We start from the raw sequence: 24,081 nt of genomic DNA, 5'->3' as shown, positions 1-24,081 counted from the left end.
GCTTTATGAATTTATCATAGAACATTATGCATGTTTCATAGTTGCATCGGATTATGCATGTATTTATTCACAATTCACAATATTACTTGGTCTGGAAAAAGACAGGTTAAAACGTTCAGTAGCTAATAGGTTAAGCTAACATTTAGCTGCCTTCTGCGAAGGGACTCAGCAGGGGATACAAGGGCTATAACCACCCAAAACTCCAGTTGATATTGAGTGACAAATACAGAAATTATACAAATAAATTACAGCACTAGGATTAAAGTCTTTTCAAGTCGTTAATAATATGCTTAAAACCTATGGCTAGAGTTGCCAACTCCTTGATAAATAAATAAGGGACACCTCCTGGTAGGGCTATCCAACTCCACTGTCTGCACCTCTACCTGGTGATTTTTTTCACCCTTTTTCTTTGTGTGAAATGACTTTGACTCGAACCCAAGTTTAATTCGATGCATGTTTTTGAATGATACAAATATCCATGGAAAAACCATTATACAGCAATTTATAAAATAATTTATTCTTTTTGCTAAATAAAATTACTAGACAAAAACAAATATCTTTCTGAAATAAATAAACCACTATTGAAAAGACCCCCGTCCTGCTTAACTTAAAACAATATAAAAAAGCATAACAGTATAATGCAAAACATTTTCCTAATAGTGCATTTAGTGCAAACAAAAAGTCGATAGAAAAGTTGTAAACATAAACACTTGTACCTTAAAGGCCATGACTGTACAGATGTAGTGAAATAAATATTGAACTAGTGAACTAAAAACTGCAGTGCTGAATTATGTAGAAACAACCTATTTTTTCCATTTATATTTCATTTGAGCTCTTTCTGCTGCAAGGAGTTGTTTGTTTTTCAGGACTACAGAGTAAAACTCTGAGCAGGACATTTCATTAATTAGACTGAAAATTAGCTCACTTCTCATTAATTCTGTAGAACATTTGTTCCTCACATCAGTCAACTTATTTTTCATGATGGAGAAAATATTTTCCACAAACCCACTAGAAGAAGGGATGCTGAGGACAAAGGGTACAATAGCCTGGATGTTGGGGATACTATCTATCTATCTATCTATCTATCTATCTATCTATCTATCTATCTATCTATCTATCTATCTATCTATCTATCTATCTATCTATCTATCTATCTATCTATCTATCTATCTATCTATCTATCTATCTATCTATCTATCTATCTATCTATCTATCTATCTATCTATCTATCTATCTATCTATCTATCTATCTATCTATCTATCTATCTATCTATCTATCTATCTATCTATCTATCTATCTATCTATCTATCTATCTATCTATCTATCTATCTATCTATCTATCTATCTATCTATCTATCTATCTATCTATCTATCTATCTATCTATCTATCTATCTATCTATCTATCTATCTATCTATCTATCTATCTATCTATCAGAATCAGAATCAGAAAAGCTTTATTGCCAAGTACGTTTTTGGACATACAAGGAATTTGTTTTGGCGTAGTCGGTGCAATACAATACAAATTAAACAGTATAAACATATCTACAATATAATATAAATATATGTGCACAGTTTTAAGTGAGTGAGAGTAAATATAGAGCAGTATAAGATGCAAGAGCAATACAACAGTGCAGGTGATCATTGTGCAAGTAAAGCAGGAGTCCAAGCTGAGCGTTAATGTAACTCATAGAGTTACAGGTTACAGGGAGAGTGTCAGGGTGGTTTCTGGGCTTTGTTAACCAGGCTGGTGGCAGATGGGGAAAAAACTGTTCTTGTGGCGTGAGGTTTTGGTTCGGATGGACCGCAGCCTCCTGCCAGAGGGGAGAGTCTCAAAGAATCTGTGACCAGGGTGGGAGGGATCAGCCAGAATCTTCCCTGCCCGCTTCAGGGTCCTGGAGGTGTACAGTTCCTGGAGCGACAGTAGACTGCAGCCAATCACCTTCTCAGCAGACCGAATGACACGCTGCAGCCTGCCCTTATCCTTGGCTGTAGCAGCGGCGTACCAGATGGTGATGGAGGAGGTGAGGATGGACTCAATGATGGATGTGTAGAAGTGCACCATCATAGTCTTTGGCAGGTTGAATTTCTTCAGCTGCCGCAGGAAGAACATCCTCTGCTGGGCTTTCTTGATGAGGGAGCTGATGTTTGGCTCCCACTTGAGATCCTGGGAGATGATGGTTCCCAGGAAGCGGAAAGATTCCACAGTGTCAATTGTGGAGTCACAGAGGGTGATGGGGGCAGGTGGGGCTGGGTTCTGCCTGAAGTCCACAACCATCTCCACTGTCTTTAGAGCGTTGAGCTCAAGGTTGTTCTGGCTGCACCAGTCCAACAGATGGTCCACCTCCCATCTGTACGCAGACTCGTCACCATCAGAGATGAGTCCGATCAGGGTGGTGTCGTCCGCAAACTTCAGAAGCTTGACAGACTGGTGACTGGAGGTGCAGCTGTTGGTGTACAGGGAGAAGAGCAGAGGAGAGAGAACACAGCCTTGGGGGGAACCGGTGCTGATGGTCAGGGAGTCAGAGACGTGCTTCCCCAGCCTCACGCGCTGCTTCCTGTCAGACAGGAAGTCAGTGATCCACCTGCAGGTGGAGTCGGGCACACTCAGCTGGGAGAGCTTCTCCTGTAGCAGAACTGGGACGATGGTGTTGAAGGCAGAGCTGAAATCCACAAACAGGATCCTGGCGTAGGTTCCTGTGGAGTCCAGGTGCCGGAGGATGAAGTGAAGGGCTAGGTTGACTGCATCATCTACAGACCTGTTGGCTCTGTAGGCAAACTGCAGGGGGTCCAGGAGGGGGTCGGTGATGTCTTTTAGGTGTGAGAGCACAAGGCGCTCAAAGGACTTCATCACCACAGAGGTCAGGGCGACGGGTCTGAAGTCATTAAGCCCTGTGGTCCTTGGCTTCTTGGGAACAGGGACGATGGTGGAGGACTTGAAGCAGGCTGGCACATGACATATCTCCAGTGAGGTGTTAAAAATGTCTGTGAAGACTGGAGACAGCTGATCAGCGCAGTGCTTCAGGCTGGCTGGTGAGACAGAATCCGGACCAGCAGCTTTCCGGGGGTTCTGTCTCCTGAAGAGTTTGTTGACGTCCCTCTCCTGGATGGAAAGAGCCGTCCTGGGCGTGGGTAGGGGGCTGGTGGGGGGGAACTTCAGGGTGGGGGTTGGAGGTGCCAAGGCCCCTCTTGAGGTTGGGGAGGTGGGGGTGGTGGATTGTGGCTGCAGCTGTTGGGGGGCGTCGTGGGGGATGGTTGCAGGACTGTCCCTTTGTCTTTCAAAGCGGCAGTAGAACTCGTTCAGGTCGTTGGCGAGGCGTCGGTCGTTGATGGAGTGGGGGGCTTTCGGCTTGTAGTTGGTGATTTGCTTGAGCCCTTTCCAGACAGACGCAGAGTCGTTGGCTGAGAACTGGTTTTGGAGCTTCTCAGAGTACAGTCGTTTGGCCTCTTTCACTGCCTTGCCAAACTTGTACTTAGCCTCTCTGTATATGTCTTTGTCCCCACTCCTGAAGGCCTCTTCCTTATCCAGTCTTAACCTTCTGAGTTTAGCTGTGAACCAGGGTTTGTCGTTGTTGTAACTCACCCTGGTGCATGATGGTACACAGCTGTCCTCACAGAAGCTGATGTAGGAAGTCACAGCCTCTGTGTACTCGTCCAGACTGTTGGTAGTAGTCCTGAACACATCCCAGTCTGTACAGCCTAAACACGCCTGGAGATTCTCCACAGCCTCACTGCTCCACTTCCTTGTCGTCCTCACAACAGGTTTGCAGAGCTTTAGTTTCTGCCTGTATGCAGGAATCAGGTGGACCATGATGTGGTCGGATTGGCCCAGTGCAGCACGTGGGACGGCGTGATAAGCGTCTCTGATGGTGGTGTAACAGTGATCCAGAATGTTGTCCTCTCTGGTCGGACATTTTATAAACTGTCTATATTTGGGGAGTTCGTGGGTGAGATTACCTTTGTTAAAGTCGCCAACGACGATAACTAAGGAGTCCGGGTTGGTCCGCTCCACACTCAGTATCTGGTCGGCGAGCATGCGCTGTGCGACCTGCACGTTAGCTTGCGGCGGGATGTAAACACCGACCAGGATGAACGAAGCGAACTCACGGGGGGAATCTATCTATCTATCTATCTATCTATCTATCTATCTATCTATCTATCTATCTATCTATCTATCTATCTATCTATCTATCTATCTATCTATCTATCTATCTATCTATCTATCTATCTATCTATCTATCTATCTATCTATCTATCTATCTATCTATTTATCTATCTATCTATCTATCTATCTATCTATCTATCTATCTATCTATCTATCTATCTATCTATCTATCTATCTATCTACTTTTTATTCTAAATACGGGACGATTCCGTTTTTCAAGGGACGGTTGGCAACTCTACCTATGGCACGTTTTTTCCACACTTGGGCTAAGCACATGCTAATCTCTTGCTATTTGAAAATAAACTGATAGGAATTTTGGGTTTTCATGAGCTGTATGCCACAATCATCCGTATTAAGACAATAAAAGACCTGAAATATTTCAGTTAGTGTGCAATGAATCTAAAATATATGAATGTTAAATTTTCATCATGACATTATGGAAAATAATGAACTTTATCACAATATGTTAATATTTTGAGATGGACCTGTATGTGTGTTTCATAATAACAATAATAAAACACTGGAAATCATGTCGTGATATTTTTATTTCAAATACATATTAATCTGACAAGGCAGCATTGACATATTCTCTGCACAACAGATAAAGCTCCTTAGTGTCTGTTTGCCCTAAATGTTGAGCCAACAGTAACTGTAATTCAGTGTGCTGCTCTTCAGTGAGGGGATTGCCAAACTCTGGGACCACAATTACCCCTTCCGCATCTGGTCTGTACCCCGCTGCAACATCCCAGTCAATGTCTGGCTCTTGGAAATCCTAACATTAAACCAAGACAGTATCGTTATGTTTCTGCAGTTTGTGAACAAATGAAGCAACATTTTCATAAATTACCTTAATACTGGACAATTTTATTACATTTTATATTTTTGTGCATACAGGCTAGTGTAGGAAGACTATATGTCCAAATTAGATAAAAACTTTCACTTTGATAGGACAAGTGCCTAGAAAAATCCCTACCATTTATAAATGTTTGAATTTAAGCAGGTATTGTTTTGTACCACTAGATTGAGAAACTGAAGCTTGACATTGTCTATATTATAGAAAGAATGGCCCAAGGGTATTGATTTACTCTCTGCTGTGCTTATATTTCCAAGTTTCCAAGTATTTATCTGCTGTAGTCGTAGTCGTTGTACATATATATACATGTATATATATGAAACATGCATAATGTTCTATGATAAATTCATAAAGCCCTTATTCACCAAACTCTGATTTCCTGAAAAAAGTTTTCATCTCAGCTGCATTAGCTGGTCACGGTTAGCAACAGGGGTCACGGGGCGGGGATAGCGGAAAAGGGGCCAATCATAGGCAGGTAAATGTCTTTTTTTTCTAAACAGCCAAATGTTTCACACGAGCGCGCAGGATTAATCCAGGCGTGAGCAGATTGATACACCGAGAGCACAGAAAGGAGCATCTCTGGTGCCCAGGTGTTGATTTTTGTACCTGCAGCATAGAGTAGCGCTCCTGGAATTAAAATGAGCTGCTCGTCATCTTCTTTATTGCTCCTATCGGGTTTTGACGTGAATTTGACGCCATAATATATATAATATATATAAGCATCAAGTTGTATGTTTGTAACTGGAGGCGGAACCTAAGGGTCGGCCACTGTTTCTGTTGTAAATCACAGTGTGAGACTTCCGGCGGAAGTAAACAACAAGGCGCTAGCATCGTTAGCTTCCAGGTTTTCTTCTGTTTATCGTCGGTTTTTGCTGTGTGAGCTGAATATTTCAGAGTCTGCAGTAACAACATCTTCGGTTCATCATCTGAGAGAATTGATCAGAGAGCGACTAACTGCTGCTGCTGGAGAAATATTCAGAAACATCGTTCATTAGGAGGAAGAGATCGATCATCAGCTCAGACTGCTGGATATCAGCTGGAAAACCCAGATCAGATCAGAACCTACAGGTATGTTACCTGTACGGTGGCCTGAATGAACTAACACTGGAACACAGAGAATATGATCAGGGGACTAGTTGATGCCGCGGAGGAAGCAGGACGTGTCTGTGTTATTTTCGCAGCTTCATTGTTTGCTTTTTTTTTCGTCGTATGCGGGTTTTAATTTTGTATTTATAACACATTAAAATGTCTGGAAACAACAACCAGTAGACAAGTGATCATAAAGGCCTCCGCAAAGCCGAATAATGGCTGATAAGGAAATTCTACGTTTGGTTTCAGGTGTGTTGGAGAAGGGATTCATCTAAAAGCTGCAGGATGGTGGTTCTCGAGGACTTTGATTCTATTCCAGATATCTTTATTGATGCTTGAATAAAATACAACAAATAAAGTAGATTTAGTTAGATAACACATCCTTAAAAAGAATCGCTTTAACTGTTTCTTGTGCCATTTCTATGTGGAAAGAATAACATTGTTGCTTTTATTTTAGTTATTTACACCTAATTGAAAAGTACTGGGCCATTTCCTAAACCTAATAAATGGGGCAGCAACAGCTGACTTCAAGTATCTGTGATAACTGAGCCTTTTAACAATTCTGCTAATTGTTTTCACTCAGCCACATTAGAGAGCTTTTAAACATGAACAACCTGTTTAAGCACTTCAGTTAAATTTCAGTTAAAATGGCCACTAACGTTTGTAGTTTTATTTAGTTTCATTTGAACCATTCAAAGGTGGACTTGCTGGTCTGCTTTGGAACATTGTGCCTGACTCAAGTGCACTTACGAAACGACAGAATTACAACATGTTTTAGTTGGTTAATTTCTAATTGCTTGTAACTAACTCCCTCCTTCATGTGCATGGCTCATAAAATGTTACTATACACACTTAAAATAAATTAATTCCACTCCATGTGGCCATTGATGGACAAGAAACTCCTTGATCTCATTCATTTTTACTGAAATACTATGACATAGCGTGTAAGGGACAGTATGCTGGCATGGATGACACTTATTGTAGTACAATACTAAGAGCATTTTGTCTCATTTATTTGTCAGCTAGTCTTATATAAGTACCTCGCCTGCATTTAAAGTTATTTTGTAGATTGAAAATAATGTTTCCAATGTAATCTAAGGCTGATTAAAGCAGCTCTACAGTCGTTCAAAGACAGAAAGCCTTTTTGACTTTTTACCATCAGAGATTATGAAAGTAGACTAATGTAAAATGGAATGAAATGAAAACCAGACTCATGCGCAGATTTTGAGGTGCTGATCTATTCTTTGATCTGATCATTTATCTGCAGTTTAAATTTTCCCTCTTTTACATGTTATAAATAAATGAAACCACTCAAACAAAACACGAATCAGGTAGACATGCTTTGCTTCATCCTCAGAATCAGCTATTCCTGTTAGTTTCCAGGTCCGTCTCTAAAAATCTCTAACGTTCTACTGTTCCTAATTCTCTCAGGCCTTGGGAGGTTCTTCCTGATTCCTTCCTGGTGGGAGAGTAAAACTGTTTTTGACCAGAAGATACTAAAATGCCAAAGAAATGAAAGTGGAATCAGAACCACGGCAGATAACTGAAATGAAAAAGGAACCAGAACCCCAGCCAATTAAAGAAGAACAGATTGAACTGTGGATCTTACAGGATGAACGGCAGCTTTTAGTGCAGCAGGAAACCAACAGCTATAAGGTGGCTCCTTCCTACCAGGAAATATTTCACAATGTACCAGAACTGCAGCCTGCAATGGTGATGAAAGAAGAACCAGAACCTATACACATTTTAGAGGAACAGGAGGAACCTGAACAGATTAATGAAGAACACGGGGAACCAGAACTTGTAGAAATAAAAGAGGAGCGAGAGGAACCAGAACCTGAACAGATTAAACAACATGGGGAACCAGAACTTGTACAGTTTAAAGAGGAGCAGGAGGATCTCTGCAGTAATCCAGATGAAGAACAGCTTGTAGTGAAGCAGGAGACTCCTACCTATGAGCAAAAAAACAACAGTGAACCAGAACCAAACAAGAACCAGATCCACTCTCCAAACTGCTCTGAAGCTGAGAACCAACATCAGCGAGGAAGCAACCAGAAAGATCTGCAGCCAGAGAGGAGACATGAGTACAACAGAAATCACAAGGACAATGTGGAAAATTCAAAACTAAAAAGACATAAAACAAATATAACTACTTGTGAAGTATGTGGCAGATGTTTTAGTGTGTACAGGTACCTGACATCTCACATGAGGACTCACGCAAGTGAGAAACGATTTTTATGTCTGACTTGTGGAAAAGGTTTCCCCAGGCAACCTGACCTAACTGTCCACATGAGAACTCACACAGGTGAAAGGCCTTTCCAGTGTCTGGCTTGTGGGAAAGGTTTTATCCAGAAAACTACTTTGAGGTATCACATTAGAACGCATACAGGTGAAAAACCTTATCCTTGTGAATTGTGTGATAAATCTTTCAGACAGAGCAGTGATTTGGCTTGTCACATGAAAACTCATACAGGTGAGAAACCGCATCGTTGTCACATGTGTAATAAATGTTTCAGAAAGCGTAGTGATTTGGCCAGCCACATATTATCTCACACAGGTGAGATGCCTTTCTCCTGCCTGACTTGTGGAAAAGGTTTTAAACAACAATATAAGTTGACTATGCACATGAAAATTCACACAGGAGAGAAACCATACAGTTGTGAATCATGCGACAAGTCTTTCAGACAACGTAGTGATTTGACCCGTCACCTAAAAACTCACACACGTGGGAAAAGGTCTTCCTGTAAAGTGTGTGGGAAATCGTTTAGTGAATTTAGTAGTATGGCTAGACACATGAAAACTCACACGGGGGAGAGGTCGTATCTTTGTGACTTGTGTGATAAATCTTTCATACAGAGAAGTGATTTGGTTCGTCACATGAGAACTCACACAGGTGATAAAGGGAATTTTGTGCAGAATCATTCACTGACAGATGATAATCACAACACGTTTATGTTTGAGGGAAATATTCAAAGCTCTTCCCATATCTTCAGTGACAGTTAAATTCAACTAATGGAGAAATAAATGATAGATAAAAACAGCACTCGGAAACAACCTGACCTGCATGATTGTTACTCATATCTTTAGTTTGATTGAAGATGGTAGAGGCCGACCTTCTAAAGTTACTCAGAGGGCATCAATGACTCATCCAGGAGGTCACAGAAGAACCCAGAACAACATCTAAAGCACTGTAGGCCACACTGCTTCAGTTAGGGTCAGAGGTCATGATTGAACATTAAATGGGAGAAAATGGCCTCCATGTGAATGTTCCAAGGCCATAATCATTACTGACCTAAAAGAACTCAAAGGCTCATCTCACTTTTGATATCAAAATATGATAGATGATGGAGTAGTCAAAATCTTATTTATATGGGAAGTAAAAGAAGCAACATAAATGTATAAAATAAAGTATGATTTTAGTTTTATTTTAATATTTTTCTGATTACAATAAAACTCATCGTGTCACTGGGGTATCTGGTGTCACCCACATGCAGAATGACTCAACCCCTGAGGAGAGAACTCCATTTCAGAACAAAGGTCCAAAGGTATTGAAGTTTATGAAGCCTCGTTTGGCCATCAGTAGTTCGAAGCTAAAGGACCAAATGTGGTCCAGAAACATTGAATTCTTCCTTCCTGTTTTTTCTCTTCCGAACTCTTCCTCCTGTTTGAAGGTCGGGTGTTAAAGCTCATGTATGAAGGAGTGTGCAGCTTTCATACTACACGCTGATCATTATAATGATGTGAACATGCCTCCTTTATTTCTATTAGGAAGACTGTCACCACACACACTATGTAAAGTACTTTTAATCTTTACAACCATTCAGGACGTCACATAATATAAATAAAAGAAATACCCAAAACCCATCCTTTGTACGCAGAGCCTGCCTGAGATTTGTTCCTAACTCCATTATTATAATTAGAATATGTATTATTGTATAAAGAAGTCATATGTTGAGGAGACCAATGTGCCATTAGTGAGACACATTTGCACATCACAAATAGGTTCCACATATATTGAAAGAACATACTTTCTATTCACAAAAGCATATTTGCATCCAGATGGGGCCCTTATAGCGGTATGAGTGCAGTCACAAACTGATTACATTCAGAAATCTGCTCCTTGCTGCAAATGAGAGCCACAGTTTACGGGAACGTTATATATCAGAGCAAAATACGGATGAGGCCGACCAATATGGCCGGCATGGCCCGGCTCAGGGATGACCGTTAAATACCTGACCTGTCAGTCATTTCCCTCCGATAAGCTCCAGTTGAAAGGACCACAGCATAGTGAAAGCTGGTACCAGTGACGCACGGTCCCTCCTGGTTCCCCTCAGTAACACTGAGACAACCTCTGTGCAGAGTACCAAAATAATTGCCCTGGGCAATCTATAGCGGTTAATAAGCCATGCATCATCATGTACCAGCAGATCAGTACGATCTCTGAATAAAATGCTCCCTCCGCCTTTTTCATTGGCTGTGCCATCATTCCACAATTACGCCCAACTTTACGCAGTGATTTATGTGTGATTTTCTGTACCATGTCCACCTTGGGAATCATCAAACCTGACTTGTTAGGAGTTAATATGCTGATCTGACACCGTTTTCTTTTTCAGTGAGAATGAAAGTGCTCTTTAGATGATTCACATGCATTTTATGCTCCTCAGTGCTTAGACCGATGAGCATTTCCATCTACAGGGGAGAAAAACAGGAAGTTTTACAGTTTCCATCCGACTGAGGTTGTTTGCATAATGTTTGAGGTGTGTATTGTATGAGGCTAAATGTGATTCAGTTTGATCACTCGGGTTTCAACCATAAAAGCTCAAACTCATGGTAAAACATCAGGTTTGATGGTCCATGAATTAAATAAAACTGGATGGAGTTCAAAGTTAAAAACAGACAGTTAAAAACAATATGACAAGACTAAATAAAACCATAAGTCAGTAAAACTTCAATTCTAAAACACAGAGTCAGTGGAGGGAAGCGAGCACTGTGAAATAGTCGGGCTCGCCTCCACGCACAACGTGGGCTCTGGAACCCATCTCCTTGAGAGGGGTTGGACTCTCTTCTACTCTGGAGTGGCCCACGGGGAGAGGCAGCGGGCTGGTGTGGGTTTGCTTGTTGCCCCCCAGCTCAGCCGTCTCGTGTTGGGTTTTGCCCCGGTGGATGAGAGGGTTGTGTCCCTGCGCCTTCGGGTTGGGGAGAGGTCTCTGACTATCATTTCAGCCTACGGGCCGAGTGGTAGTGCAGAGTACCCGGCCTTCTTGGCGTCCCTGTCGGGGGTGCTGGATAGTGCCCCTCCCGGGGACTCCATTATTCTGCTGGGGGACTTCAACGCCCACGTGGGGAACGACAGTGACACCTGGAGAGGCGTGATCGGGAGGAATGGCCTCCCTGATCTGAATCCAAGTGGTGTTTTGTTATTGGACTTCTGTGCTAGTCACGGATTGTCCATAACGAACACCATGTTCAAACATAAGGGTGTCCATCAGTGCATTTGGCACCAGGACACCCTAGGCAGGAGGTCGATGATCGACTTTGTTGTCGTATCATCAGACCTTCGGCCGCATGTTTTGGACACTCGGGTGAAGAGAGGGGCTGAGCTGTCCACTGATCATCACCTGGTGGTGAGTTGGATCTGCTGGAGGAGGAGAAAGCCAGACAGACTTGGCAGGCCCAAGCGCATAGTGAGGGTCTGCTGGGAACGCCTGGCGGAGCCCTCGGCCAGGGATGTATTCAACTCCCACCTCCGGGAGAGCTTCGACCAGATCCCGGGGGATGTTGGAGACATAGAGTCCGAGTGGACCATGTTCTCTGCATCTATTGTCGATGCTGCTGCCCATAGCTGCGGCCGTAAGGTCTGCGGTGCCTGTCGTGGCGGCAATCCCAGAACCCGGTGGTGGACACCGGCAGTAAGGGATGCTGTCAAGCTGAAGAAGGAGTCCTATCGGCTGTGGTTGGCTTGTGGGACTCCTGAGGTGGCTGACGGGTACCGTGAGGCCAAGCGTGCCGCGGCCCAGGTGGTGGCAGAGGCAAAAACTCGGGCCTGGGAAGAGTTCGGTGAGGCCATGGAGAAGGACTACCGGTTGGCCTCGAAGCGATTCTGGCAAACCGTCCGGCGCCTCAGGAGGGGGAAGCAGTGCTTTGCCAACACTGTTTATGGTGGGGGTGGGAGACTGCTGACCTCGACTGAGGACATTATCGGGCGGTGGAAGGAGTACTTCGAGGATCTCCTCAATCCTGCCATCACGCATTCCGTGGTGGAAACAGAGGCTGGGGACTCGGGGTTGGACTCTTTCATCACCCAGGCTGAAGTCACCGAGGTGGTTAAAAAGCTCCGCGGTGGCAAGGCTTCGGGGGTGGATGAGATCCGCCCTGAGTACCTCAAGTGTCTGGATGTTGTAGGGCTGTCATGGTTGACACGCCTCTTCAACATTGCGTGGCGGTCAGGGACAGTGCCTCTGGACTGGCAGACTGGGGTGGTGGTCCCCCTTTATAAGAAGGGGGGCCGGAGGGTGTGTTCCAACTACAGGGGGATCACACTCCTCAGCCTCCCTGGTAAGGCCTACGCCAGGGTATTGGAGAGGAGAGTCCGACCGATAGTCGAACCTCGGCTTCAGGAGGAACAGTGTGGTTTTCGTCCCAGCCGTGGAACACTGGACCAGCTCTATACCCTCTACAGGGTGCTCGAGGGTTCATGGGAGTTTGCCCAACCGGTTCACATGTGTTTTGTGGACCTGGAGAAAGCATTCAACTGTGTCCTTCGTGATGCCCTGTGGGGGGTGCTCCAGGAGTATGGAATCGGGGGCCCTTTATTAGGGGCCATCCGGTCCCTGTACGAGCGGAGCAGGAGTTTGGTCCGCATTGCCAGCACTAAGTCGGACCTGTTCCCAGTGCATGTTGGACTCCAGCAGGGCTGCCCTTTGTCGCCGGTCCTGTTCATAACTTTTATGGACAGGATTTCTAGACGCAGCCAAGGGCCGGAGGGGGTCTGGTTTGGGGACCAGTGGATTTCGTCTCTTCTTTTTGCGGATGACGTGGTCCTGCTGGCCCCCTCTAGCCAAGACCTACAGCATGCACTGGGGCGGTTCGCAGCCGAGTGTGAAGCGGCTGGGATGAGGATCAGCTCCTCCAAGTCCGAGGCCATGGTACTCGACCGGAAAAGGGTGGCTTGTCCTCTTCAGGTTGGAGGGGAGTTCCTGCCTCAAGTGGAGGAGTTTAAGTATCTCAGGGTCTTGTTCGCGAGTGAGGGAAGAATGGAGCGGGAGATCGACAGACGGATCGGTGCGGCTGCCACAGTAATGGGGGCGCTGTGCCGGTCCATTGTGGTGAAGAGAGAGTTGAGCCGAAAAGCAAAGCTCTCAATTTACCGGTCGGTCTACGTTCCTACCCTCACCTATGGCCATGAACTTTGGGTCATGACCGAAAGAATGAGATCCTGGATACAAGCGGCTGAAATGAGCTTCCTCCGCAGTGTGGCCGGGCACTCCCTTAGAGATAGGGTGAGGAGCTCGGCCATCTGGGAGGAGCTCGGAGTAGAGCCGTTGCTCCTCCACACCGAGAGGAGCCAGTTGAGGTGGCTCGGGCATCTATACCGGATGCCTCCTGGACGCCTTCCTCGGGAGGTGTTCCAGGCACGTCCCACCGGGAGGAGGCCCAAGGGACGGCCCAGGACACGCTGGAGGGACTATGTCTCTCGGCTGGCCTGGGAACGCCTTGGGCTCCCCCTGGAGGAGCTGGAGGAGGTGTCTGGAGAGAGGGACGTCTGGGCATCTCTGCTGAGTCTGCTGCCCCCGCGACCCGGTCCTGGATAAGCGGAAGACGACGAACAAACGAACGGAGTCATATTTCAGTGTGTTTAGGTAAGGTTTAGTTCTCTCTAGTTTATTATTGTTGATTTAAAAGGTTTGTGTGGCTGCCACACATTTTCATGGCAGGTCAAACGTTTGTGTGGATATATACATGCACACTTTCATGCAACATTAATTTTTGTACATGCAGAGTTGTGTGTAAAACATTGCGCTGCATGGTTTTTGTGCACAAGTACGCTTTGTACACGAGGCCCAGAACTCCAGGCAAGTGAACCTAGAAGAATGGATGGTGTTCTGAAGGCAAAGGGTGGTCACACCAAATATTGATTTGATTTAGATTTCTCTGCTGTTCATTCACTGTATTTTGTTGATTGATAAATAAATGATTAATACTTTCATTTTTGCAAGCATTCTTTGTTTACAGCATTTTTTCACACCTGCCTAAAACTTTTGCACAGTACTGTATATTATCTCAACTGGCTTCTGCTTTCATAAGAATACTAACAATTTTACACCTCATAGTTCCATTTTTTGTTATGCATATATATCCATTATTCATACATGTTAAATGATATAGTACTGTTCATATTTACAATAGGTAATGCAATAATAATAATTTACATTGCATATTCATCTATAACCATCCTCTTGTACCTTCTTTGAGCTGCCTAATATTTGGACCTTGCTGTCGCTCCACATTCAGACAGTTCCAGAGTTTCGCCGCACACTGAAATATAGGAAGTCTTCTTGGTGGTTCTGATATTGCAAGTTACGGAGGAACTCATCCACCCAGAATTGAACGTGTTTCTGATTATTTATTTCTCTTATTTTGATTTACTTGTTTATTGTTCTTCTGATTACATTAGTCATGTCTTTGTCTTTTTTAGCTCATTTTATTTATATCTTAGCCATTGGGAAAAGATGTATCCAATGACTCAATGTCCCAACATGCCCCACTTTCTTTTATTACGTTTTGGTCCTTTGGGTTCTAGTTAAATATTATTTTGAAAATGTAAAAATAAAATAATAAAAAAACCTAAATAGGATCAATAATAAAGATAATTCTTGATCACATTTATTATTTGTTCCCTAGACTTTTGTTTCCTTATAACCTTAATTAAAGGTCATTTATGGCTGATAAATAAATGTCAATCTGAGAAATATTTGTTCTCCTTGATTCTTGGAATCTGCGAATCTGTTCGTTCAGTATAAACGGAAAGATTTCATCTTACAGATGAAGCTTTCACTTCACCGCTGGGATTATTGTGGGAGGCTCATTACAACCTGGAACTCCAGCTAAAAAGCTCTGAGCCCCACAGCTCCACAGAGGGTGGAGTAGGTCCCAACACATTACCAGGACTGAACTGCTAACTATCCAGTTTCTCTTCAGAGAATGTTGTAGGACGCTATGAAGGAAAACAAGGGCCAGCAGAATGGAACAAGCAGTTTATGCTTGGTTTTCAATGCTGTATCAGATCAGTTTCCATCCATTGTCTATAAATGCTTTTCTATGCAGGGTCACTGAGGCGGGTGCCTAGGTCCAGCAGTCATTGGGTGAGGGGTGGGGTACACCCTGCACAGATTGACAGTTTATCACAAGGCAACAGAGATTCACAGGACAAACAATCCACACACACTCAGACCTGAGGACAGCTTTAGATTAGCCACTAAACCTCATGATATTATTATTAGTCTTATTTTGAGCACTAGTAGTATTTGTTATCAATTGAATATTATTTTCTCAAATAATGTATTTATTGCTATAACAGGCTTGTATTCATTTATACTCTGAGATGATAAACATCTACAAAAAACTAAAGTAAAGACCAAACATACAAAAACATAAATAACAAACAATAAAATCTAGGATAGTTACAAAGTTCTCAAAACACGCAACTGTACTTTTTTTAATTTCATCATTTATAACCTAAAGAGCAATACATTGAAATAAACTAAAAAAGTAAAAAACTCTAACCTTCAACTAAAAGCCAGGCTGAATAGCTTAAAAACATCCAAACTCTCCGCTGTCCTCAGAAAGTCCTTTCCACATCTGAGATCCATATGTTCAAGTTCACACTTTAGGTTCTAGCTACCAACACTGGACCCTTTTCTGAAGACTTGAGGGGTCTCGATAGTCTGTAGGACAGGAGGAAATCTCATAAATAGGTTGGGCTAAAATATTAAGAGATTTAACCACCAGTTAGACCTCTTCGGAATCAGTTCTGAAACGGACAGGCACCCAATGAAGAGAGTTTAAAATAGGTGATTTGAGCTCGATTTCTGGTTCTCACGATTCTTGCAGCTGAGTCTTGAAGTAGCTGTAATGGAGATAAGTAGTCAATTATTAAATCTAAATGGTAATAAAATCTGAAGTAAATTCAATTTATTTAGACACAAAGATCGATTTTAAAGAAGCACAACAAAACTTGGCGAAAACATATTTATTTTGTGGAACTAGAGCCAAATACAAATGTTTGTAGCTGGAGGCGGAACTTAAATCAGGCGGAAACTAAGTGGTTGTAACCGTTTCTGGTGCAAATCTCCGTGTGCGACATCCGGCGAAAGTAAAAACATCCAAAGCGCTAGCAGCATTAGCTTTTAGGTTTCCCAATATTTATCGGTTTTCGCTGTGTTGGCTGAATAAGTCAGCGTCTGCAGTAAGAATATCTTCGGCTCGTCATCTGTGATGAGGGAACTAGTTGATACAGCGGAAGAAGCAGGACATGTCCAACTTGATTATTTGCTCCGTGTTTTTACATTTATTTATAGCGCATTTTAGTGAGAGAAAATAGAAGAGATCACGACGGAGAACACAAGTCTGCAGAATAAGTCAAACTAAGGCTCTCCAGGAAACTATTATGTATGTATGCTGATGATAAAATGTCAGTTTGAGCAGGAATCAGAGAGAAGAAGCTAACCGATATGAATATGACACACAGGACTGAACAAACCGATTTTAACAGGAAACATCCAACTGAGTTATGGTTATGTTTCAAACAAACAATTTAACATGTTTTAATGGACTGTAACAAATACAATATGGAAGCAAAAAAAAAAAACTCAGAATACAGGAGAGGAAAAGTTCACTTCATTTTAAGTAATGTAAATCCTTACAGACTTTAAATATCTTAATTAATAAATCCTTCACAACACATGTATTGCAATAGAATTTAAAAGTATTTAAGTTTTTATGGGCTTTATTCCATCATGTCTCTTTCTCAGCTCTGATAACTTTCCGAGGACAACAAGCTACCAGTTTCCTGCTTGAGAAAATGACAAAAAGGACTTTACACAGAGGAAACTGGACATTTATTGGACACTGCACTGCTTCCAGCTCTTTTCCCTGACGAAGAAAAGCAAGTTTTGAAAGTAAGAGAGCCATCTTTGATGAACTTTGACAGTAAATAGTAGTTAGCTCCTGCGTTGACCGTCTCAGCTGCAACAACATGTGATAACTTGTTTCTGACAGGTCTACTCTCCCAATATGGCAGTGTTGCTAACCTGTGAAAAATCTGACATCTAGCTGGTTTTAAATCTTTAAAGTGGAACTGAACTCCAAATACATTTTTTGCAGATAAACTGCATCAATTGGGCCTTAAGGGTATGATCTTTATGTTACTGTGCAATATTTTACATTTTCATGTGAACTTGTTTAATTCAGTGATATTTCTTAATGCTGCCCTCTTTCGGTTGAATGGTGGTTACTGCAGTTGAATTTTCCCACTGGTCAGTATGTCCTTCAGCAGCCTAAACCTATTGTAGCATTCCTACATAGATAGCTCAGGATAACCGAGAAAGAAATGTAGCTGGGAAGGCCGGATCACCTCTGTGGATCAGCCTGAACAACTAGAAGCATTAGATCTAAGAGATCTGAAGGGCACATGAAGCTGCAGGAGGTCAGACAGGTATACAGGAGCCTGTCCATTCAGGGCCAATTAATAAAACTTTCAAATTAATTCAAAAACCAACAGGCAGCTGGTGAAAGGAAGTGAGCACTGGGAAGATATGTTCATGCTTTTTGTTCGTGTTTAGAGACGAGCTGCAGCGTTCTGAACTAACTGCAGTGGTGAGAGACTGGCCTGGCTAACACCGATATACAGAGTGTTACAGTAATCCAGTTGGTAGCTAATGAAGGCAAGAAGCACCCGTTTAAAATCCTTAAAGGATAAAAGTGCTTTCACTTTAGATAAATTTCTCTGTTTCACTACAAAACCAACCTGTTTCTCAAGGTTAAAATTCAAATTAGAATTTTTTACATACGATTTTACAAACTGCTACATAATACCTAGATCAGTATACCCCCAAGATAAGACTTTTTCATCACTCATTCACTTCTCAAATCATTCACAGAGGTCCCTGGTCTGTATTAAAAACATATCCACATCTTGATAAGGTTGAGGTTCATGTAAAACTCCAAGCCTCCTCTACAACACATATCCGCTATGTTGGCATCAGCTAGCAGTGATGGGTAACATCTATTATTTAATGTTTCAACATGCAGACTTGTCAGATTCTGCACATTATGTCATATACACCGTATCAAGTGCCCTCTGCACCGAATGGAAAATGAACGGAAGCAACTTTGCTCCATGTTTCTGATACCTAACATGGTTAATAAAAAGTAATGGATTTACTTTTTTTAAAGAAACATTAATTAAAATGATTAAAATGTAATTAACATACCTTTATCTATCTTTAGTGTTTTTACAGATCTATTTACATGCATTTTACAGAAAACTATTATTTCTTTTCCACTGTTCTTTATTCCTTCAGGCGTTCCACAGCATCATGTCTGTTACTTCTTGGGAGGTTCTCGCTGATCATGTTCTTATAACTAAAGATAGGAACTCCAGTCTTGATCATAAGATACCAAATACTATGGAACTACAAGAGAAATCAGAACCACAGCTGATGACTGAGACAACAGAGGAAGCAGAACCTCGACCAATAAAAAGAGAAAAAGCTGAAGTGTGCATCTTTCAGGAAGAGGGGCAGCCTTTAGTGAAGGAGAAGATTAATACTTTAATGGTGACTCATGTTAATGCAGAAATACTCTACCATGTACCAGAACTGCAACATATGAGTGAGACAAAGAAGAAACCAGATTGTGTCAAAATTAAAGAGGAGCAGGAGGAACCAGAACTTGTACAGGTTAAAGAGGAACCAGAAGATGAAGAGGAGCTTGAAATGAAGCAGGAGGCTGACACCTTGGTTATGACTCTTAGTCATGAACAAACATGCAGTGAACTAGAGACACATGAAAACCAACTCCTCTCTGCAAACTCATCTATGGCTGAGCAGCAACATCAACAAGGGAGCAATTTTGAAGATTTGGGATCAGTTAGAGATATAGAGCTGAAGCTAGAGAAGAGACATCAGGACACCAGAAATCACAGCGACAATATGAATAACTCAGAAACAGTGTGTGGAACAAATTTGCTCCCATGTGAAGTATGTGGCAAATGTTTCAATAAGCGTAAGTACTTAAATGTCCACATGAGAACTCACACAGGAGAGAAGCCATATCTTTGTAAATTGTGTGGTAAATCATTTACCAACCACAGTACAAGAGCGAGACACATGAGAACTCACACAGGTGAAAAACCATATCCTTGTGAAATGTGTGGTAAGTCCTTTAGACAGTCTAACCAGTTGGCTCATCACTTAAGAACTCATACAGGTGAGAAGCCTTTTTCATGTCTGACCTGTGGGAAAGATTTCACCCAGCAATCTAACCTAACTGTGCACCTTAGAACTCATACAGGTGAGAAGCCTTTCTCGTGTTTAAGATGTGGAAAAGATTTCACCAGACAAAGCACGTTAATTGAGCACATGAGAACTCACACAGGTGAGAAGCCTTATTCTTGTCAAATTTGTGGTAATACTTTTAGGTATGGTCGCCATTTGACTATTCACATAAGAACCCATACAGGTGAGAAGCATTTCTCATGTCTGACCTGTGGAAAAGATTTCTCAAGGCAGTCTAACTTGAATGTGCACATGAGGAGTCATACAGGTAAGAAGCCACATCCCTGAGATTTGGGTCATAAATCTTCATCATTATGTTGTCTATCATAGGGGTTTTATTTAATATTTTGAACATCTACCAAAACTGTGTTGTTTGCTTGTTTGTTGAAGTCATTGTATTGACTCAGTGATTTTGGTATAATGCATCCCCGTCTGTAGCTTCTAAACAACCCAGCAGAGCTTCTCCAGCTTCCTGTTGCTGTTCTTTTTTTATCACAGGCTGCCTCTGAACAAGGGGTTAATACTCTAAGCAGAGCAAAATGAGATTATGATCTGACTTGCCAAGATGAGGTCTTGCACGAAAACACGACACTTCCATAAAACAAGTCCAACATTTTGTTTTCTCTGTTTGAGCATCTTTTAAACCAGTGAAAGTTTAACCTGTGAAGTGAAAACCATTTCAGGTGACTACCTCTTGAAGCTCATCAACAGAATACCAAGAGTGTTTGGAGCAGTAATCAAAGCAAAAGGTGGCTACTTTGAAGAACCTAGAATATAAGACATATTTTCAGTTGTTTCACACTTTTTTGTTCAGTATATAATTCCACATGTGTTAATTCATAGTTTTGATGCCTTCAGTGTGAAGCTACAATATTCATAGTCATGAGAATAAAGAAAACTCTTTGAATGAGGTGTGTCCAAACCTTTGGTCTGTACTGTATATATATACATATATATATATATATATATATATATGTATATATATATATATATATGTATATATATATATATATATATACATATATACATATATATATATACATATATATATGTATATATATACATATATATACATATATACATATTCAGTGATATATATATATGTATATATATATATATATATATACATATATATGTATATATATATATATATGTATATATATATATATATATATATACATATATACATATATATATATACATATATATATATGTATATATATACATATATATACATATATACATATTCAGTGATATATATATATGTATATATATATATATGTATATATATACATATATATGTGTATATATGTATATATATATATATATATATGTATATATGTGTATATATATATATGTATATATATATATATATATATATATACATATATACATATATATATATACATATATATATATGTATATATATACATATATATACATATATACATATTCAGTGATATATATATATGTATATATATATATATATATACATATATATATGTATATATATATATATGTATATATATATATATGTATATATGTATATATATATATATATACATATATATATATATATACATATATATGTATATATATATACAGTACAGACCAAAGGTTTGGACACACCTCATTCAAAGAGTTTTCTTTATTTTCATGACTATGAATATTGTAGCTTCACACTGAAGGCATCAAAACTATGAATTAACACATGTGGAATTATATACTGAACAAAAAGGTGTGAAACAACTGAAAATATGTCTTATATTCTAGGTTCTTCAAAGTAGCCACCTTTTGCTTTGATTACTGCTCCAAACACTCTTGGTATTCTGTTGATGAGCTTCAAGAGGTCGTCACCTGAAATGGTTTTCACTTCACAGGTTAAACTTTCACTGGTTTAAAAGATGCTCAAACAGAGAAAACAAAATGTTGGACTTGTTTTATGGAAGTGTCGTGTTTTCGTGCAAGACCTCATCTTGGCAAGTCAGATCATAATCTCATTTTGCTCTGCTTAGAGTATTAACCCCTTGTTCAGAGGCAGCCTGTGATAAAAAAAGAACAGCAACAGGAAGCTGGAGAAGCTCACCATTACTGACCCACTGTCAAACCGGTCATGTTGAAGGATATATACATACATACATATATATATACACATATATATATATGTATATGTATATACAGGTCCTTCTCAAAATATTAGCATATTGTGATAAAGTTCATTATTTTCCATAATGTCATGATGAAAATTTAACATTCATATATTTTAGATTCATTGCACACTAACTGAAATATTTCAGGTCTTTTATTGTCTTAATACGGATGATTTTGGCATACAGCTCATGAAAACCCAAAATTCCTATCTCACAAAATTAGCATATCATTAAAAGGGTCTCTAAACGAGCTATGAACCTAATCATTTGAATCAACGAGTTAACTCTAAACACCTGCAAAAGATTCCTGAGGCCTTTAAAACTCCCAGCCTGGTTCATCACTCAAAACCCCAATCATGGGTAAGACTGCCGACCTGACTGCTGTCCAGAAGGCCACTATTGACACCCTCAAGCAAGAGGGTAAGACACAGAAAGACATTTCTGAACGAATAGGCTGTTCTCAGAGTGCTGTATCAAGGCACCTCAGTGGGAAGTCTGTGGGAAGGAAAAAGTGTGGCAGAAAACGCTGCACAACGAGAAGAGGTGACCGGACCCTGAGGAAGATTGTGGAGAAGGGCCGATTCCAGACCTTGGGGGACCAGCGGAAGCAGTGGACTGAGTCTGGAGTAGAAACATCCAGAGCCACCGTGCACAGGCGTGTGCAGGAAATGGGCTACAGGTGCCGCATTCCCCAGGTCAAGCCACTTTTGAACCAGAAACAGCAGCAGAAGCACCTGACCTGGGCTACAGAGAAGCAGCACTGGACTGTTGCACAGTGGTCCAAAGTACTTTTTTCAGATGAAAGCAAATTCTGCATGTCATTCGGAAATCAAGGTGCCAAAGTCTGGAGTAGAAACACCCGACAGTTTTGCAGGTGTTTAGAGTTAACTCGTTGATTCAGATGATTAGGTTCATAGCTCGTTTAGAGACCCTTTTAATGATATGCTAATTTTGTGAGATAGGAATTTAGGGTTTTCATGAGCTGTATGCCAAAATCATCCGTATTAAGACAATAAAAGACCTGAAATATTTCAGTTAGTGTGCAATGAATCTAAAATATATGAATGTTAAATTTTCATCATGACATTATGGAAAATAATTAACTTTATCACAATATACTAATATTTTGAGAAGGACCTGTATATATATATATATATGTGTATATATATATGTATGTATGTATATATCCTTCAACATGACCGGTTTGACAGTGGGTCAGTAATGGTGTGGGGTGGCATTTCTGTGCTCGCCAGAGGTAGCCTGACTGCCATTAGGCACCGAGTTGAGATCCTCAGACCCCTTGTGAGACCATATGCTGGTGCGGTTGGCCCTGGGTTCCTCCTAATGCAGGACAATGCTAGACCTCGTGTGGTTGGAGTGTGTCAGTAGTTCCTGCAAGATGAAGACATTGAAGCTATGGACTGGCCCGCCCGTTCCCCAGACCTGAAGACCTGCACGTGGAGGCCACACACAATACTGAGCCTCATTTTGACTTGTTTTAAGGAGATCACATCAAAGTTGGATCAGCCTGTAGTGTGTTTTTCCACTTTAATTTTGTGTGTGACTCCAAATTCAGGCCTCCGTTGGTTAATAAATTTGATTTCCATTGATGATTTTTGTGTGATTTTGTTGTCAGCACATTCAACTTTGTACAGAACAAATGTTGGACCACTTGTTTGTTGAGTATTGGACTATCTGCACGTTGTTGGACGTCACTGTGCCCCTCCAATGGCATCGGCCATTTTGTACCCGGGACAGCCCGCTCCTACATATCCCATCGAGCATTGCGACTGATATGACTGGGCGTCCCAAGTCTGATGTCACAGGACGCTATATAGGAATGCGCTCAGGTTTGAAAACTCGCCTTCTGCTAGAAACCGGACTAGTGACTGAAGCGCGCCACTTCAAGAGAAGAGCTCTTTGCAAAGTTCATTCATTCTCTTTCGTTGGACAACGAACAATTCATAACTGTGGTTTTTGGACTAAGAAGGCCAGAGATTTCACTTTGCCGATCGAAGACGTGAGTTAAACACGTAACTGAGAACACGGAGTTTCAGAGAGACGAACCGCTACCGTGTTTAATTTCCAAGTCGACTTTGATGGTCAGATCATATTTTTCCTTTTTGTCAAGAAGACCAAAGGACGAAGACTGACCGCTTTCCCTAAAGTTGATTGTGGATGCACAATTAACTTACGACACCAAGTAAAACCCATTTTTTTAATTTAATCTTTTATTTCTTTATTAGAAGGCCTGGGCAGGGTCAGAGGT

At 41.3% G+C, this 24,081-nt stretch overlaps 2 protein-coding genes across 4 annotated transcripts; both read left to right on the top strand.

Annotated features, from left to right (window-relative positions):
- Positions 1-5,580: 5,580 nt before the first annotated feature.
- Positions 5,581-9,970, top strand: LOC124873755 (zinc finger protein OZF-like). 2 transcript variants are annotated; one of them, XM_047374692.1, is made up of 2 exons: positions 5,581-6,355; positions 7,538-9,970. In XM_047374692.1, the coding sequence occupies exon 2, from the start codon at positions 7,619-7,621 to the stop codon at positions 9,107-9,109; it is 1,491 nt and encodes a 496-aa protein (XP_047230648.1). In that variant the 5' UTR covers positions 5,581-6,355; positions 7,538-7,618; the 3' UTR covers positions 9,110-9,970. The 2 variants fall into 2 exon arrangements, with proteins under 2 accessions (XP_047230648.1, XP_047230647.1); XM_047374691.1 differs by having other exon boundaries at positions 5,585-6,085.
- A 6,517-nt stretch (positions 9,971-16,487) lies between these two features.
- LOC124873774 (zinc finger and SCAN domain-containing protein 2-like) lies at positions 16,488-20,384 on the top strand. 2 transcript variants are annotated; one of them, XM_047374730.1, is made up of 3 exons: positions 16,488-17,011; positions 17,137-17,283; positions 18,688-20,384. In XM_047374730.1, exon 3 carries the CDS (start codon positions 18,703-18,705, stop codon positions 19,948-19,950), a length of 1,248 nt encoding a protein of 415 aa, XP_047230686.1. In that variant the 5' UTR covers positions 16,488-17,011; positions 17,137-17,283; positions 18,688-18,702; the 3' UTR covers positions 19,951-20,384. The 2 variants fall into 2 exon arrangements, with proteins under 2 accessions (XP_047230686.1, XP_047230685.1); XM_047374729.1 differs by having other exon boundaries at positions 16,488-17,283.
- The last annotated feature ends 3,697 nt before the right edge of the window (positions 20,385-24,081 follow it).

Source organism: Girardinichthys multiradiatus, chromosome 9 (genome assembly GCF_021462225.1).
Source record: "Girardinichthys multiradiatus isolate DD_20200921_A chromosome 9, DD_fGirMul_XY1, whole genome shotgun sequence".
Classification (NCBI taxonomy): Eukaryota; Metazoa; Chordata; class Actinopteri; order Cyprinodontiformes; family Goodeidae; genus Girardinichthys; species Girardinichthys multiradiatus.
This window is presented reverse-complemented; position numbering and strand designations above follow the sequence as displayed.